Genomic DNA, 19,175 nt, shown 5'->3' on the forward strand with positions numbered 1-19,175 from the left:
TTAACCAAATTTTAGTTTAGTTGTAGCTAACTTTTCAACTTCCCTGCACAGCGTGCGGGTCAACATCTAGTATAAGATAACAACCGAGTTATAAGTCCAATGAATAGTGTTCTTATTACCTGCATTTTAAAAACCAACAAAGAGAACAGTATATTTTTATACGAAAACTAAGATATACTGAACAATTCAATTAGTTCCTGAATTTGACAAAGGTTCTGCTTCAACAAAGGATCCAAATGTCAAGGAACAAGGATCCAATTGCATTATGTATGTTGAGTCTGTAGCCTCAAACCATTCCATAGCTAAAGTTATTGGAACTACCTAAATAGAGCACCATGTAAATCCATTGATAATTATGAAACAGACTGAGATGACAATGAAATTATCTCCAAATTTCTCATTCCTGCACAAACAAAGCACTTACAATTTTTTTTTTAAACAAAGCAAATTCAACTCATCATTTAGGAGCAAAAGCATAAACTTGACGACTAGCATATGGCTGCTTTAGACAAAGAATGAGAGCAAACATGTTTGCTTGACGTCGAATAAACTTAACATCAATGTTGTGATTTGAAGCTAAAATTCTTCTAATACTAGAAACAATGGAACCAAAATCTGAGTCACATTCAAAGATAACATTGTTAAATCCCAAGCTAAGGACCTCACTTTCATGAATAGATAGCTTCAGATTAAACCATCCTGACAGTGGCATAATAAATTCTCCATCACATCCATGGATACAGCAGCCATAACTTGTCATGTTTATAGACCGATGAAAACCTGCATCAACATTACACTTCAATACTCCCGGATCAGGCCTACTGCAACGCAATCTGTTGCTGTTTGCTGCTTCGGAACTGACTCTACCTCTGTGTATCTGTACAGAACTCCAATTGGCCCCCTGTTACTGCACATTAGAGCAGATTTGAATAGGATTGAGCTGGTTTTGGTTCCTAACAAAGAGCAAAAGCTTACTAACAATGAAAAATGTTAAATTGAAATCATGTGGTTTAAATAGTTAAAGCCGCACATCGATCATTAACAGAGATGAAGTATGCAATTATATAGTTTCTCTTCATTTTATTACTAAGTTAGGATCAAATAAAGAGTCCATCATTGAAATTAATTTAGTTGTCAATAATCAGAAACAAAACATTGTACTTGCATTCTACTACTGCTTAAATTCAAATACAAATGGAAGGTTGCAGATCGTCTAATCCTAAACAAAACAAATGAACCCTTGGCAGTAAAATAGGACCTCAAACATAAATTCTTATAATAAAATAGGACCTCAAGTATTTTTTAACTTTCATGCATTGAAACAACAAGAGATAATTTCAAAATGATACCAACATTGGCAGTCTTAGATACTCTCTAATTTCAAAGAGTGTTGCTATAACAAGTTATGAATGAGAGATTGTAGATCATTGTATGGAAAATGGAACATGGCAGACTTGCATAAGTTACATTCATTAGTGAAGATGAAATTTATATCAGAGTCATCTCTGCCTTTAATAATAATGCAGCTGCATGTGTTGCTCTTGGTAGCTTGTATGAAACCGCTGCAACAATCGAGTGTAGGTGCTATATCACTGCCACCAACATATGGCAGGCAGACGTGTTGCAATACTTGGTTCACCAATCTTAGTATAACTTTCTTCGGAGCATAAAACTCTAGACCTAAAGTTGATGAGGAATTTCCTGATTCATTTGGCTAGCTTAACCATCTTGAAGTTCTTGATCTCAATAACAACACCTCTACCAATCCTTTCAAGTATGTATATGTCTTGGTTCCCAAAGGTGATGAGTTATAGGACAGAGAAAACATAACAATGGTAAGAATGATTGACCTTTCACGTAATAAGTTGTTAAGAGCTAACTGTCCTCCTGTAACAACTTCCAGACTATCTGCTATTTGCATTTTCATCTAATCAAGACACCATGCGTCTAGAAAGTTACCGAAAGAAAGGCGAAGCATGAAATTGTTAGAATCCGTTGAAAGTAAGCATACCTGTCCAAGTCATGAACTTGGAGGCATGCTTATTTTCAATATCTTGACCACTTGTAAGATCTGATCTACGTGATATTATTCATAAAGGTAAGATTTATATAACTACTATAAAACCAAATACACAACATAGAAGCATGAAATTTTTGACAGCAAGGTAAATGCTTCTTCAAATAAACCCTCTTTACAAAGCCCCCCATTGATCATAGGCGTATACTTTACGACATCTTTAGTCAAAAGTTCTCAAAAAACTTATTGTGCATCTTCAAGTCTTACACCTTTGACAAACCATTAATAAGCATATTATGTGTACAAATCAGGTTGAATGTCTTGGTCTTTAATTTTCTTGACTAACACAATTGTCTTGTCAAGATGATAAATTTTGCACAATGTAATAATGAATTGTAAGCGATGACAGATTTTCCCTCATTTGCACAAGTCATATATATGATTGTTGTACGTTATCGTATAAGAAATCATATTTTTGGAATACATTTCTTCAAAGAGGTTCACGATTTCATCCACTATTTTAATCTAATATAATCCATTAATTATGATATTGTAGTCGTGAACAATAAGAGGTTCATGATTTGCTCCACTATTTTAATCTTACATAGTCGTGAACAATAAACATTACTCTCCTTACGGCCATAAACATATTTTTGGCCTTATCCGCTTTATATCATATTGTAGACAGTACCCAACAACATTAGTTTCAATATTTTTTTCTCTCACTATCACAGCAGCTTCTTTCACAGTTTCAAGATACAAAAACGCACTATCAAGATACAAAAACAATATTCAGTATGCTATAAACATTTGGGTTGATATTTATCAAGATCATTTCATTCAACCAAGCAATAAAAATTCACTCGATAATCATTTCATACTATAATTCACAAAATGATTCACAAATGTATTTTTGAACATACAATCAATAATAGTGTTACATTATCGGATCTACAATTTGATACAAAATCGTTCAATTGGTCGACAGTACAAAATCGTTCAATTGGTCGACAAAGCGTCCATATAACTATATTGATCTTAGATGAAATTTTTTTGAGAAAAACTTGCAATGAGTTTACTCACACGATTAGTATCACCGTTAAGACAAAGACCTTTCAAAAGTGTATTGAAGGTTACCACATCAGGCTGATGATATCCCACCTTACGAATTTTGTTGAACAGAGAATAGGCAAAACTCATGGTAGAAAGTTCTGACCTTTTCCTGTCCATATGATGTGAAAGGGAAATAACAACTGAGTAGTGGCTTTTGGTATTACTCATTTGTAGGGAGCTGTTGAGTGAGTGAACAGCGTCAGAATGGTAGGGTTTTGAGAGTTGCAACGAGAAAAGGTGAGTACTGTGTGTGACGGCGTCTTAACCTAGATGTCTTATAAGGCTCGTAAACTGAAGAAACTGATTATGGATCACAACGAAATATAGCTTGGGTAGAAGATAATTGCTCATTAAACCCCCACATTGCTACTAAATTAAACCCCAACATTGCTACTAAAGCCTCTCAGTTTTCATCTTAGTACATGTAAACTAGTTTTTTTTTCCTTCAGTTTTTTTTTTTTTTTAAATTACACAATTCGACTCTTAATTTAATTTCATGTAATATTTTCATCATTCATCTTTTTTTTTTGAAGTTAACTCTTTATGTTATAAAATATCAACATCTTTATCCTTTTTTATTAAAAGAATTGAAAACTCATCAAACTTATAAATAAACTCATATTTTCGTTATATAAACCTAGCAATCCAGATTTTATTGAAAAAATCTCAAACAAAAAAACCTAGCAATCCAGATTTTATTGAAAAAAATCTCAAACTAAAAAACTCATAAGTCCATTTTTGTACATAACCTTAATCATTTTCTTTCAACGCATAGAAAAAAATCAACCAAAACCAAAAAATAATCATAACCAAATTTACACTTGATACCCAAAACAAAAGAAACAAAAAAAACGAAGAGGAAATGATGGAAAAAAGATGAAGATCTTTTATGTTGTTGGAATGTTAGGTTGATTGATGACAGAGAAAATGAAGAAAATGAAGTTTTGATGATTTTTTTTTGCGTTTTTTATGAAGTTGTGAGTTTTGTGATGGTTTTTTGTTTTTTGTTTTTAACTAATTTTATAGATTTTCGGTTTTTTTAATAAAAAATATAATGTTGAAATTTTTTAACATAAAGATTAGATTATGAATTTCAGGAAGCAATTATTAAGTATCTTGAGTTGACCACGAAACATGGTCTATCTCCTGTTCAGCTCGCGCTTGGATTTGTGAGATATCGTCCATTCATGACGAGTTCAATCATCGGTGCAACGTCTGTGGACCAACTAAAAGAAGACATCGATGCTTTTACAACAACTGAACGGCCTTTACCAGCAGAAGTCATGACAGGAATTGAAGCTATCTTCAAGAGATACAAAGATCCTAGCATCCTTTAAACACTATACCTTTGAATTTTTCGGGATATTCTTATATCAGTTCCATGGATAGATACACATTGAATGAATACATGAGTACTAGGGTGTATAAAACTGTCTGCATTACTTAAGAAAACGTTATGCTGACTAACAAACTTGGTATTGAATAACCCATGTTGAGTTGTTGTCAATGATCACATGAATTTATACAAATAACACTACTATTTATTTGATTGACAAGACAATATGTGAGAATAGTTGCTTTGACATTGAATAAAAATATATTTTAGTTTCAATTTCTTTCAAATTTGGGAATGACTCACCAATATGGAACAACCTTGTTCAAATGAATTCATGATTATTTTATCAATTTTAATGTTTGTAATATTATTGAATAACCCATTCTGATCACATTGATTTCCTGTTTGGAGTCTCTGCAAGTGACCATTATAGAAACATTTTATAGTTTGGTTAAAAACAAACTAGCCACATTTTTAATTGATGCAAGTAATGTTTATTGTATGTTTGATTTTCACACACTTATGTTCACTAATAAAAAGAAAACCGATTTTAACCAAATTTTAGCTTAGTTGTAGATAACTTCACAACGCGCGGGTCAACATCTAGTATAAGATAACAATCGAGTTATAAGTCCAATGAATAGTGTTCCTCTTATTACCTGCATTTTAAAAACCAACAAAAAGAACTATATATATATATATACACACACACACACACACACACACACACATATACACATATACACTGAACAACTCGATTAGTTCCTCGATTTGACATAGGTTCAGCTTCAACAAGTTCAATATACATTCTACATTGAACAAGAGGGTTTAGGTAATTAGGATGAATTAGTAAAAAGAAACAAAGGAACCAAGTGTCAAGGAACAAGGATCCAATTGCATTAGGTGAGAGTGACTCTGGCCTCAAACCATTCCGATGTTAAAATTATAGGAACTACCTAAATAAAGCACTATGTAAATCCATTGATAATTATGAAACAGACTGACATATGAAATTATCTTCAAATTTCTCATTCCGGCACAAACAAAGCACTTACACTTTTTTTTTTTTTTTAAACAAAGCAGACTCAACTCATCATTTATTAAAGAGTGACCATCAGAGGAGCGAAATCATAAACTTGACGACTAGCATATGGTGGCGGCTTTAGACAAAGAATGAGCAACCATGTTTTCTTGATGTCGAATAAACTTAAAGTCAAAGTTGTAATTTGAAGCTAAAATTCTTCTAATACTAGTACTAGAAACAATGGAACTAAAGTCTGAAATGCCTGCATTTCTGGAGTGAATAGCATCAACCAAAATCTGAGTCACATTCAAAGAAAATGTTAAATCCCAAACTAAGCACCCAATTCATAGCATTACATAGTCCCATGGACTCACCATTATGAACAGATAGCTTCCGTTTAAACCATCCTGACAGTGCCATAGTAAATTCTCCCTCAGATCCACGGATACAGCAGCCATAACTTGTCATGTTTATAGACCAGTGAAAACTTGCATCAACATTATGCTTTAATACTCCCGGATCAGGCCTACTCCAATGCAATCTGTTGTTGTTTGCTGCTTCGGAACTGACTCTACCTCTGCGTATCTGTACAGAACTCCAATTGGCCCCCTGTTACTGCACATTAGAGCAGATTTGAATAGGATTGAGCTGGTTTTGGTTCCTAACAAAGAGCAAAAGCTTACTTACAATGAAAAATGTTAAATTGAAACCACGTGGTTTAAATAGTTAAAGCTGCACATCAATTATTAACAGAGATCAAGTATGCAATTATATAGTTTCTCTTCAGTTTATTACTAAGTTAGGAACAAATAGAGTCCATCATTGAAATTAATTTAGTTGTCAATAATCAGAAACAACAGGCACAATCATTGTTCTTGCTGAACTTTCATGCATTGAAACGAGAGAAAATTTCATAAAGATACCAACATCGGCAGTCTTAGATACTCTCTAATTTTAAGTTATGAATGAGAAATTGCAGACTTGCATTCATTAATGAAGATGAAATTTATAAAACTCACCAGGACAATGAGAGAAGGCATACCAAGAGCACATGCCATGTTAATCTTTAAGCCAAGATCAGATGTGTTGCAATACTTGTGATTGTTCCACACCTTTCTGTTTCTCTTGAGCTGATTGCCCCATTGCACAGGTGAATAATATTAATGACATAGCTGAAACTATTCATGGTTCACCGATCTCAGTATAGCTTTCTTCGGAGCTGAAAACTCTAGACCTAAAGTTGATGAGGAATTTCCTGATTCATTTGGCCAGCTTAAACATCTTGAAGTTCTTGATCTCATTAACAACACCTCTACCAATCCTTTCAAGTATGTATATGTCTTGGTTCCCAAAGGTGACGAGTTATAGACCAGAGAACATCGACAGTGGTAAGAATGATTGACCTTTCGTGTAATAAGTTGTTAGGAGCTAACTTTCCTCCTGCAACTTCCAGACTATCTACTATTTGCATTTTGATCTAGTCAAGAAACCATGCGTCTAGAAAGTTACCAAAAGACGAAGCATGGAATTGTTAGAATCCGTTGAAAGTAAGCATACCTCTCCAAGTCATGAACTTGTAGCGGCATGCTTATTTTCAATATCTTGACCACTTGTAAGATCTGATCTATGTGCTTATATAACTATTAGAAAACCAAATACACAACATAGAAGCATGATATCTGATCTATGTGCTTGTAAGTCAACCCTTGGATTTCAATACATCAAGAAATTACATTAGATAATTTTTTTATCTTTTTTGAAAAAAAATTACATTAGATAAATGTCAATAGCAACAACGAGGCCGTTACATAGCTCAACTCTTTGGATGTCAATACACAAAATTTCATAACCAAACACGGAAAATCAACAACAAAAGAAAACCAATATGATATGGAACTAAGATGCTTCATCTTTTTATATCCTTTCAAAAAGCAAATATTTGCCGAAAACAAGTCTGAAACTAGTTTTCTCATACTTTTTAACTTATGATCACTGAGAATTACTAAGATATAGATTCACGAAAGAAAAAACTGCCTCTAACATAATCTATGGCCAAAGAAAAGGCCTAATTGAGCCAGACGAAAAATATTAGAAACCTCAACACATTTTTGACTCAGAGAATGCAAACAAAATATTCTTCTGATTCGAACTCAAACAGGACTACAAGAAAATTGCAGCAAACTGAAAATAAAATAAATCTAATATAAGACGAAATGAATTCCAAAGTACAGACAATCATGTCAATTTCAACATGGTTTTATTATTTGAAACACCAAAAATGACCACTGCATGACAAACTCTTTTAAAGTTGATATAGCAGATCAAGAATACAATGGGAAGAAAGAGGGTTATTATTTCAAGACTTGAAAAATCATAGTGACCCTACTACATTATACATCTTTAATGTGTGTAACTAAGACACTAGATGGAAGTCATTGAAATCTAAAACAGCATGTACCTAGAAAGCATCTTACATTATTTTATGTTTACATAGACCTATAGTAAACATTGAAAGTAGAGTTTTCTCTGCTTAATCGTTCTCACCTGTTTCAAAAAGAGCATGTAGAATTATTTCATAAGTTAACAACATCAGGGAAGCAAGTCGTTCAAATCTTCAATTTTGGACAGCAAGGCAAATGCTTCTTCAAATAAACCGTCTTTACAAAGACTCCCATTGATCATAGTCGTATACTTTACGATATTTTGATTGTATCCTTTAATCAAAAGTTCTCAAAAAACTTGTTGTGTGTCCTTAAGTCATACACCTTTGACAAACCATCAATAAGCATATTATATGTACAAATCCGGTTAAATGCCCTGATATTCAATAGTTTGGACTAACACAATTGTCGTCAAGATGATGAATTTTGAACACAGTATGTAATAAAGAATTGTAAGCGATGACATTAGTTAGTTTACCTCCATCATGCATCTTACCAACAAGCTTCCAAGCGTAACCGATTTTCCCTCATTTGCACAAGTCGTCTATAAGATTGTTGTAAGTTATAGTATTAGGAATCATATTTTGGAATATATTTCTTCAAAGTTCAAAGAGGTTCATGATTTGCTCCACTAATTTAATCTTACATAATTCATTAATCATGATATTGTAGTCATGAACAATAAGTGATACTCTCCTTACGGCCATAAACATATTTTTGGCCTTATCCGCTTTATATCGTAGACAGTACCTACCCAATAACATTAGTTTCCATACTTTTTTTCATTATCACATCAGCTTTTTCACCATTTCAATATGCAAAAACACACTGCACAATATACTGTAAAGTATAAACATTTAGGTTGATATTTTCCAAGATCATTTCATTCAACCAAACAACAACTTCTCTCTACTTGACTAACAACCCAAAATCATTAATTCACTTGATAACCATTTCACACTAAATTTCACGATTAACAAATGAATTTTGAACATACAGTCAATAATAGTGTTGTGCATTATCACACAAACATGATTTACAATGATTTACAAATGTATCTTCGCACAAAATAATATCAATGATTGTGTTTACATAACCCATTGATCAATACTCACGAAAGTTGGGAACCGACTTCGTCGCCGACAACAATAAAGAACACATTCCCTGCCCTAAAAAGATAGTTGCTGTAACGCGCCATGGAAAAAAAACCTCTAATGTTAGCACATTGAACTACATAGGACATCCGGTATTATTCCATTGCAGCGACGAGCATTGGACGCTGATCTCCGACGACATGACATTTTGTCGTTTATTCAATTACAATTGGCATCAACAACAATTGATTGTGTTTGGAATCAGATTTATCCTGGAAAATATGGATTCCAAGTGTGACCTAACTTAAATTTTAAACAGCCTCTTTCATCTTATGATGGAATATCTTTGTCATTAGATGATTGTATTAATCTTGCATCGGAGTTTGTGCAAAGAAATCAATGAATCTACTTAACCGATTAGATAAGAGCGTCATCTTGTAGTTTCACTCATTTGCAAAGCATTTTGAACATCACCATTAAGACAAAGACCTTTCAAAAGTGTATTGAAGGTTACCTGATGATGATAACCCATCTTATGAATCTTGCTGAACAGAGAATAGACAAAATTCATAGTAGAAAATCCTGACCTTTTTCCGTCCATATGTTGTGAAAGGAAAACAACAACTGAGTAGTGGTTTTTGGTACTATTCATTTGTAGGAAGCTGTTGAGTGAGTGAACAGTGTCAGAATGGTAGGGTTTTGAGATTTGAAACAAAGAAAAGCGTGTGTGACGGCGTTTAACCTAGATGTCTTATAAGGCTCATAACTGAACCCACATTGCTATAAACCATCTAAGTTTTCATCCTAGTACGTGTATACTAGTTTTTTTTTCCTTTATTTGTCATTTTTTTTTTATAAAATTACACAATTTGTCTTTTAATTTAATTTCATGTAACACTCTTGTCGTTTGTCTTTTATTTTTTCAAGTTAATCTTTTATGTTATAAAATATCAACATTTTATCTTTTTTATTAAAAAGAATTGAAAACTCATCAAACTTATAAATCAACTCATATCTTCGTTATATAAACCTAGCCATCCATATTTTATTTAAAAAATCTCATAAACTAAAAAACTCATAAATCCATTTTTGTACATAAAACAAAAGATGAAGAAAGAAAAACTAAAAGGAAATGATGAAAAAAGATGAAGATCATTTTATGTTGTTGAAATGCTAGGTTGATTGATGACAGAGAAAATGAAGTTTTGATGAGTTTGTGCGTTTTTTTTATGAAGTTGTGAGTTTTGTGATATTTTTATTTTTTTTGTTTTTGATTAATTTAATAGATTTTCAATTCTTTTTAATAAAAAAGATAACGATATTGACATTTTATAATACTCCTATACAATTAGATTAGGAAATTTTGCTTAATAATTAAGGAAAAAAAAAAGTATATCAAGAGTGTTTTATATATATGATATAGTACAAATTTTTCCAAATATTATCAATTGATCCAAAGGTAGCAATTTTACCACTACACGTCAATATAAAAAATTGATCTTTCTATTAAATAGTAGTATTAATACTTGTTATAAATATGAGACCTTCTAAAATTTCAGTGACAAACCGCAAGTGAGACATGTTTATGTTTTCCACTATAATTGTCTCATCTCACTTTTAGTACGAATTTCAAATTAATACAAAATCACGCTTAATACAATCAAACAGTAAATTCTTGTTCCCTTAAAAAACAATATTCTTGTTATTGTATGCACATTAGTTTCTCAAAGTTTCTTTGTATGGATAATTCAATCAGTTCATTACATCAACAATGTAATCTCAAGGTGTCATTATCAAATAAATACATCAAGGATGATCCAAAAATCTAATTTTGTTGTCATCAAGTAACCATATTGCTGGCACTTCTCTTCTCTTATGTGCAGTTTGTAGAAATGTTTATTAAGAAGACATTTTTTTTTTGAATAAAATATATTAAGAAGACATGTTATTTATCTATTGAAAGGAAGAAAAAGAAGACATGTTATGGTATGTACTTATGTTGCATCCATGAAGACATTGTCATAACTTTTATTAAAATTAACAAAAACATTGGCACAATGAAGAAGATACCACTAATTACAACAAGAGAACAAATCCCCAACACAAAAACTCATAGCCTGTTGAGTCAAAGGCTATGAGTCTTTTTATAAATAAAAAAAGTTGTACATTCATTATTTAAGCTGTATTATTCAAATACTTCATGAATTGAGTTTGATTGTAGTTGGAAACAACGGCGGCAGGAGGTGTGTTCCCCGGACACCCACGAACTTGACAAGGAGCACCTTTCACCATTACGCAAACACAAGTTTCGTATAATATTGGACCACCAGGATGACGACAATAGTAGTGGATTTCACCTATGCCAACGTAACATGGAAGACAAGTTTTCATGCATTTTGATAAATCAGGACAGCCACCTCCAATCCTAGTTAGCTCGCATGATTCCACCTCGGACATTACTGTAAAATTAGTAATAATATTTACAATATTCTTTGAGCAAAGTAGTATTACAATATGTACATGTTTATTTTCTATTAGCAGATCGTTAAATCTCATCATATTTTATTTAATTTAATCGTGAGACTATTGATTCGATGGTGTAAATAACCCTAAACATGATGTAAAACATATATCCCTTGTCCATCATAAACTTGGCTTAAAAAATAATAACAAAAAAAGTACCTGAAGTGAATATAAGAAGGCCAAGGGCAAGGACTATACTTGCTGGCAGTGATTGTGCCATTTGTTCTTCGACTTACACTGACAAATAAATTTTGAAAGGTTACAACAACTGTGATTTGTGTGAACTGAACTTGGGTATGGCTTTTATATTCAACAAAAATTATAATTTGTTATAAAGTCCTAAATACTTTGTAGTTAATGTTAAACACTACATAATAACCAACATTGATTAATGTCTAAAATCAATGTCAGTATTCAAACATTGAAAGATTTGTAATAAACAAATGAAAAAAAATATATGAAATGTATTTCTCTATATATTACAATATATATATATATATATATATATATATACACACACACACACACACACACACATACACATGGTGAGGATTTTTTTTTTGTTTCTTTTGTCTTTTATCCATTAAGAATTAAGACTACCTTTTATAAATGGATGAAAAAAACTATTTTCAATTGTTTCTTTTGTTTTTCCTAAAAAAAAATTGCTTCTTTTGTCTTTTATCAATTAAGGAAAGTATGGTTTAACAAATCAATTCCTGTTAAACAATAAAATTTAGCCTCATGACATAACACTTACACCACACACTTGCATCACTGCCCTTAGACTAACCTACCAATACAAGTTATCTAACCAAACCTGCCACAACAATGATAAACAAAGAGGATTATACATCATCCATGCCATTGAACATTTGAAATCTTTCCTTTTGATAACCAAAAACAAAACCAAAATTAAAACACTACCATGACAATTGAGAGGGTTGTTCTACCATTGGTCTAAAACATACCAAGAATCCAAGATTGAAGTTTAACATAGATCAATCAAATGATGGAAAAAAAACTCTCCTTAAGGCTAAAATGACAATTATTAGAATTTTCCAAATGCTCATAATACAAGTAACCAAATGACATGAAGCTTTTACCTTGACAACTTATTACCCAAGTGTAGACCACAAAATTGTTTGTTGGACATGATCGAATTCTTCTATTTCTTTAACTTGCTTATTCCTTTTTTTAGTTTTTCGAATGCTAAAAAAAAAATGAACCTCTAAAACCCTTCCTCTCAAAGTCTTATATTTCTTTAACTTGCTCATTCCTTCTTCCAAAGTCCGCTTATGTGCTTTAAACTTCCAAACAAAACCTTAATAAATGAAAATCTCCTTTTGGTCGGGGTTTGAACCCCAAACCTTACATATATTATGCATTGTCCCTACCAACTGAGCTAAGCTCACAAGGACAATGAAAATCTCCTTTAGTTTTAGAGTATAAATTTCTAATGTCACCAATTTTAAAAATGAATGTATTCATATCTTTTACCCACTCTAAAACTATAGTTTTATCTCTATTTCTTGAGTCAAAGGTGTCAGGAATCAATGAGTTAGATACACATATTTTATTTAAAAATAAAAAGGACTTCGATAAAAGGTTATAGTATATAGGGACTTAATTAAAATGAGTTCAAATTTCAGGAACTTTTATCTCAACCTTAAATTAACAAATTAATGTAATGGAAAATTAAAATTTCATGATGAGACTTTTTTAATTTATATTTTGTCGTCAAAGAAAATTTATTAACAACAATCCAATCAAAAGAATTGTCAAAAAAACAATCCAAATTCCAAGCAAAAGAAGAACCCAGAATTGTTACAACATACATAGATAATGACACTGAATTATCCATACCTTCACAGAAAACTATCAGAACAATGATATATACAACAAACAAATTGGCACCAAAATCAACAATAACCAGCACCACTTAATCAACTTCTTGAATCACACAGACACATTTTTTTTTAAAAGAAATCAAATTAGCCCACTGAAATTGGCACCATGGAGAATCGAATCTGAGACGCAAATTCTAAGGTTCCAAGCCCAAAAACACAAACTAAAAATTGTCACCGAAAAACAAGCAAACACGGCAGCAATCCCAGCTAAAACTGCACACCAAAGCACCCAACTGAATAGTCTGAAATTACCACACCAACAACCTCTAAACAAATTGAAATTCCAGCACCATCAGAGCAGAAATAGATAACACAGAAGCAACATTCTTTGATGGAAAAACTGCCGTTACCCTTGCCAAAGGAACCTCCAAAATGACAAGTAAAAATTGCAGTTTGGAGAAAAAACCTGGAAAGTCATGGATCAAAAAACTGCTGCAGTTCCTTCTGTACTAGCGCTACCGTCATTCTTACCAAACAAACTAAACCAAAAAATTTTAGGAGTCTCCAGGCCGTACGAAAACACCCTCCTTCACACCAATCACCCCTGGTATGGCTGGCTCATTCATAATACAAGTACCGACTGAACGACATTTTGCTCAAGCTCCATCGCCATGACCATACTTGTACATCATCGACCACCTCTATAGGGTCCTTTATCCTGTTTGAAAAAATTCTATCACTCCTAGATTTACAAATAAGACAAATTGTTGTAAGCCAGATCAAACAATACCCCTTCTTTATTTTCTTACACGTGGCTGCACTCATTAAGCATTCAAACAGCGAGCTCAAGTTTGGAGGTAGAATCAAAATTAAGCCCAACCACCAAAAAACACTACCAAACAGAAGATGCAAAATCGTAAAATAGAAACATATGTGAAGTTGTTTCAACATTCCCTTCGCACAACACACAATCCACTGACGTAACATTTTGTGTAACTCTACGATGTGCTAAGTTTGATTTTGTCGGTGTTCTATCAAGCTAAATAGAAGCTTCATCAAAGATTCTTAATGTCTGCTTCTATAGGTTCATTTTCTCAACTTATAATCAACAAAAATCTCCTTTCTTTAAAGTGTTCCTTCAAATATGCGCAAAATATACCTTTTCACCTTCATGTTTTGAAACAACAAGAGATAGCATCAGAAATAGACCAACATTGGCAGGCTTAAATACTTTTTTTTTTCAAAGCATGTTACTGTAACAAGTTATGAATGAGAAATTATAGACAATTATTGTATGGGAAATGGAACATGACACTCTTGCATTCATTGACGAAAATGGAAAGATCCAACCAAAAATGAAATTGATAAAACTCATAAGGACACTGAGAGAAATAATGAGATACTTTGCAAAGAGAATGCATACCAAAAGCGCCTGTGATGTTATCATTAAGCCAAGATCAGAGTCATCTCTGCCTTCCATAGCAATGCAGATTCACATGTTGTTCTTGTCGATGTTAAGGCACTGCCATCGACATATGACAGGGCAGACATACTGCATACTTCTGATTCGTTCTGCACCTTTCTGTTTCTCTTGCGCTGATTTCCCCATTGCATGGCTGAATAACATTGATGACATTGTGGAAACTAGAATGGTTGAATGTGTAGCTTGGGCTTGGCAATTAGGAGCTAGGGACAGCTTTAGTGAATGCGCCGGTTCAAACCCATGATGCACTTCTGATCCCCATTTCTCCATATGTGGCTAATGAGACGGCCTTTGACTAAAAACAACACAGCAGAATCATGTATAGTAGACTGGCCCTGAAAAATAAACTTTGGTTGGATTCTAAAGTAAGCATACCGCTCCAAGTCCAAACTTGTTTTAAATTTCTTGACCACTTGTTGTAAGATCTGATATATGTGATGCTAGTCATGAAGGCAAGACTTAAATAACTACTTTAAAACCAAATACACAACTCATAAGTTACAACCTTATTTATAGCACCACCGTTTATGACAGCAAGGCCAGTGTCACATCAAACAAGTCTCTTCACAAAGTCTACATTTAGATTCAGATGATTCCGATAAACTCTAAATTTAGATTCACATAATACTTTGAAGAAAACGTTGAAGAAGTGATCAGGTTGGTATGCAAATGGGAAGGACAACAAGTAGACAACTTTGATAGACACACCATTGAACACCGCAGCGTAAAAAAACAGTGACAACTGATCAAAGTCATGAAGAAGAACAAGCAAATGCAACGGCAATGAACTCTGCTAAGGCAAAATCAGCTGAGACAAATGATATGGAAAACATATGCAAGTAGCATGAAATTCTGAGGAAGAACAAATCTGAGATGTCTGAGGAAGAGCGCCAAGATCATGAAATGCATTGTACGTTACTACAGAAAACTAGCTGAAATGTTAAACAAAACTAGCAGTCGAAAAATATTAAACTATGTTACTATCATGTTCCGTGTACTATCAAATCAAATTATCCATAAAGCAGTATTGGATTTGGAATAAAATGGCACAGATAAAAAAAAATCATATACCTCTATTGCTCAGATCAGACGCGGCTGTTTCTCACTGTCGTAGCCATAGCCGTGTCTCCTGTTCCGCCACCGATTTACCAAGCTGCGCATGCAGCTCCATGCAGTCTCTAGGTTACCTTTCGTTCCCTCCCTTTCATTTTCCACCAATCCAATCATAGAATTTGGACTTAAAACCTAACTCAACCCCACAAAACTGATTAAAGCGGTAAGGGCTCCTCAAACCTTATAAGATCTATTTAGGCCATATCTCTAGGCAATAATGGAGTAAACACATCCGCAAACACCTAGCATGATATAGGTGATGGACGATACAAAGGAAGTTCAAAGTTGCCGGAAGCAAACCAGCTTGGGGAATACTGTTTTGCAACAAAATGATATCTAACAAAGTAGATTAAAATTACCACAGAAAGACGGTTGTCTGAATGACAAGGCTCATAAGTCAACACTTGGATATCGATACATGAAGAAATTACATTGATAACTGATATCAACAGCAATGAGGCCATTACATAACTCAATCTTGAAAGTCAATACACAATTTCTTAACAAATCAGAGAAATTCAACAATAGGAATGAAAGAGGGAAATTATTTCATGAATTAAAAAATTAACCACTCTTATGGTTACAATAGCAAATTGAACCCAACAGTAAATGACTTTTAATTCAATAAAAAAGCAACCAAATTAAAAACAAGGAGTTAGCCAGTAAAACACACAACTCAGACTCCTAATCATAAGGAGTCAGTAATTGAAAACTATTCAGTTTTAACAATGCTATGTTACTAGTAAAGATCTTGTACAAGATTGCAAGAGTGAAGAAAATGTTGAGAAATAGAGGTGTACAATTCTGCAGATTTGAATTGGTGGCTGAGTTGTGTATAGTAGGTTGTCCCTGAAAGCCATTTACAATCATGCATATGAATTGATGAATGCAGATAGAATCATAAATTTTAATCTATAAAACAATATCAATGATGAATCATACACAATGAATGGCAGTAGTGGGAAGAAACTAGTGAGTAGATCTATCATCTAATGACTTTGCTTCCTGATTTACACAAGAAAAATGGCTTTCATAAACTAAGTCAAAAGGCGAGTTTCGAAAAATTAGTCACCAACATATTTGATTTCTAAACCAAGGAACGACAACCAATACGAGTTGCAAAGACTTTCCTGCCCAACTTTATTTGTTCAGTAACTTTCTTCAAGAAATCGGCTACAAAATAAAATTATTTGATTCTTCTTCACAATTGTACTATCTTTCAACCCTTAAATATAGATACACTGTGAAATTACATTAGATAACTGTGAGATCAGCAGCAATGAAGCCATTTTACAGCTCTACTCCTTGGTTGTCAATACACTAAATTTCAAAACCAATCAGATAAATTCAACAACAATAAAATTTCATATGTAACTAAGATGTTTGTCCCAACCTAATTTTTCTCATATTTTGCAAAAAGAACATAAATAATCATCTCAGGAATTGCGTATTTAGGAGTCAAATTTATAACGCAAACAAAATATGCTTATGATTTAAATTTTATTAGGATTATAAAAAAACTACAACATAGTTGATATAACAGATGAAGATTACAATATCAAATTGAACCCATCAGTGACTCTGACTTTAATCAAAATTATAATCATAGCAGTCTACCACATAGTACATCTATATTGCTTGTAACTATCAAAAGAAAAAGAGACTTCAGCCATCGATAAGAGTGTAGTAAGTTATTCTATTAGGAATCGTATTTTTGGGAAAAAAGATTCAAAGAGATTCAAAGCTTCATGTACAATGTTAATCTTACATAATCCATTAATCATGATTCATGATATGGTAGTCGTGAATAAGTGTTACTCTCCTTATGGTCATGGTGTAACATATCTTTGACCTTGTTCACTTCATATTGTATTCATACCTCTTTTTCATTATCACAGCAGCTTCTTTTAGCTTTCACTCTTTACAAAACACACTGCTCAATACACTATACATAGTTGGGTTGATGTTTTTCAACACAATTCCACCCAACAAAACAACTGCTTCTTTCCTTGATGCCGATTCACTCAAAAATTGATATGCTAAAAGACATGTGATTGGCATGTTGTGTGATCATAACACATTCTTGGTCAAGTTGAATGACATAACATAAAGTTGACGTTCTGATTCTGCACAACCAATGGCAAACACCATCCAAGTAAACCTCCAAACCATTAGGGTCTGTTCTGATTCTACACAACCAATGGCAAACACCATCCAAGTAGACCTCCAAACCAGAAGGGTTATATGAAGAAATGGCATAATTCAAGCATTGAAACCATTCAAGCAACCCACAAAGTTTCTCTATTTCTCTATTCCTTCTGTCTCATAGCCGGTTACAATCATAAAGACAAAGAACACCATTAATTTGGAATTTGAGGCTGTTCCTCAAGATTATGTAACCCTACAGAAATACAAATACAACTAAGTTGGTAAAAAATGAAAACAACAACTATTTAGATGGTTTCATTCGTGTTGCTAGATGCATATACCAAATGGAGATGGCAGTTCCATTATCTTTCCCTAACCCTCTTTGCAAAACACATTGCTTAATATACCATACATATCTTTGCACATACTATCAACAATAGTGTTTTACATTACCACACGACATACACATTTATTTTTGCAAAAACGGTCAATAACCGTGTTGTACATTACCACACAAACATGATTTACAAATTTGACTTTGAACAAACTATTAATGATTGTGTTATACATTACCGGGTCCCGTAGCTAACATTGTAGAAATGAAAACACGATGCAGATCATTACGAAAGTGTAGGGCATCCTGAACATCACCGTTAAGACAAAGACCTTTGAAAATCAAGCTGATAAAACCCATCTTTAAGAATCTTGTGGAATAGAGAATATGCAAAATTGATTTGACATAAGTGAGAGTAACAATTGATCAAGTGTGACTTAATTCCTTGGATTTGTTGAGAAAGGGAAATAACAACAGAGTAGTGGTTTTTGGTATTCTTCATTTGTAGCAAGCGGTTAATTGAATGAGTGAAATGTGTAGGAATGAGATAATGGATATGAAGCTGAAGCTGAAGCTGAACTTAAGGAAAGAAAGAAAATAGGGTGTTGAAATAGAAATGGGTTAGAGGAAAGAAAAAGAGTGAGATCGGAATGGTACGTACGCTTCTCAGATTTGCAACAATAAGAGTGTGTGTACTCTGTT

General features: G+C 33.0%; 1 protein-coding gene and 3 long non-coding RNA genes across 5 annotated transcripts; all 4 read right to left on the reverse strand.

Moving 5' to 3' along the window:
- Positions 1–373: 373 nt before the first annotated feature.
- LOC146954080 (uncharacterized) lies at positions 374–3,447 on the reverse strand. Its single transcript, XR_015011779.1, has 2 exons — positions 3,101–3,447; positions 374–907 (listed from the first exon to the last, which is right to left on the reverse strand). It is a non-coding gene; the product is annotated as an uncharacterized LOC146954080 (long non-coding RNA).
- A 1,980-nt stretch (positions 3,448–5,427) lies between these two features.
- Positions 5,428–9,745, reverse strand: LOC146954081 (uncharacterized). Its single transcript, XR_015011782.1, has 3 exons — positions 9,540–9,745; positions 6,510–8,475; positions 5,428–6,105 (listed from the first exon to the last, which is right to left on the reverse strand). It is a non-coding gene; the product is annotated as an uncharacterized LOC146954081 (long non-coding RNA).
- Positions 9,746–11,029: 1,284 nt separating this feature from the next.
- Positions 11,030–11,918, reverse strand: LOC146954082 (uncharacterized). The gene is made up of 2 exons (XM_085751773.1): positions 11,708–11,918; positions 11,030–11,484 (listed from the first exon to the last, which is right to left on the reverse strand). Exons 1-2 carry the CDS (start codon positions 11,766–11,768, stop codon positions 11,201–11,203), a joined length of 345 nt encoding a protein of 114 aa, XP_085607899.1. The 5' UTR covers positions 11,769–11,918; the 3' UTR covers positions 11,030–11,200.
- Positions 11,919–13,249: 1,331 nt separating this feature from the next.
- Positions 13,250–19,175, reverse strand: LOC146954083 (uncharacterized). 2 transcript variants are annotated; one of them, XR_015011783.1, is made up of 4 exons: positions 18,713–19,175; positions 15,950–18,392; positions 14,819–15,213; positions 13,250–14,562 (listed from the first exon to the last, which is right to left on the reverse strand). It is a non-coding gene; the product is annotated as an uncharacterized LOC146954083 (long non-coding RNA). The 2 variants fall into 2 exon arrangements; XR_015011784.1 differs by lacking the exon at positions 18,713–19,175 and having other exon boundaries at positions 14,819–15,225; positions 15,950–16,096.

Source organism: Medicago sativa, chromosome 1 (genome assembly GCF_051527215.1).
Source record: "Medicago sativa cultivar Bolivia chromosome 1, Bolivia_mono, whole genome shotgun sequence".
Taxonomy (NCBI): domain Eukaryota; kingdom Viridiplantae; phylum Streptophyta; class Magnoliopsida; order Fabales; family Fabaceae; genus Medicago; species Medicago sativa.

Coding starts and splice junctions, on each gene's coding strand:
- LOC146954082 (XM_085751773.1), bottom strand. CDS start 11,768: ATGGCACAATCACTGCCAGCAAGTATAGTCCTTGCCCTTGGCCTTCTT. Junction 11,485..11,707: donor CCTTCTTATATTCACTTCAG/GTACTTTTTTTG, acceptor CTAATTTTACAG/TAATGTCCGAGGTGGAATCA.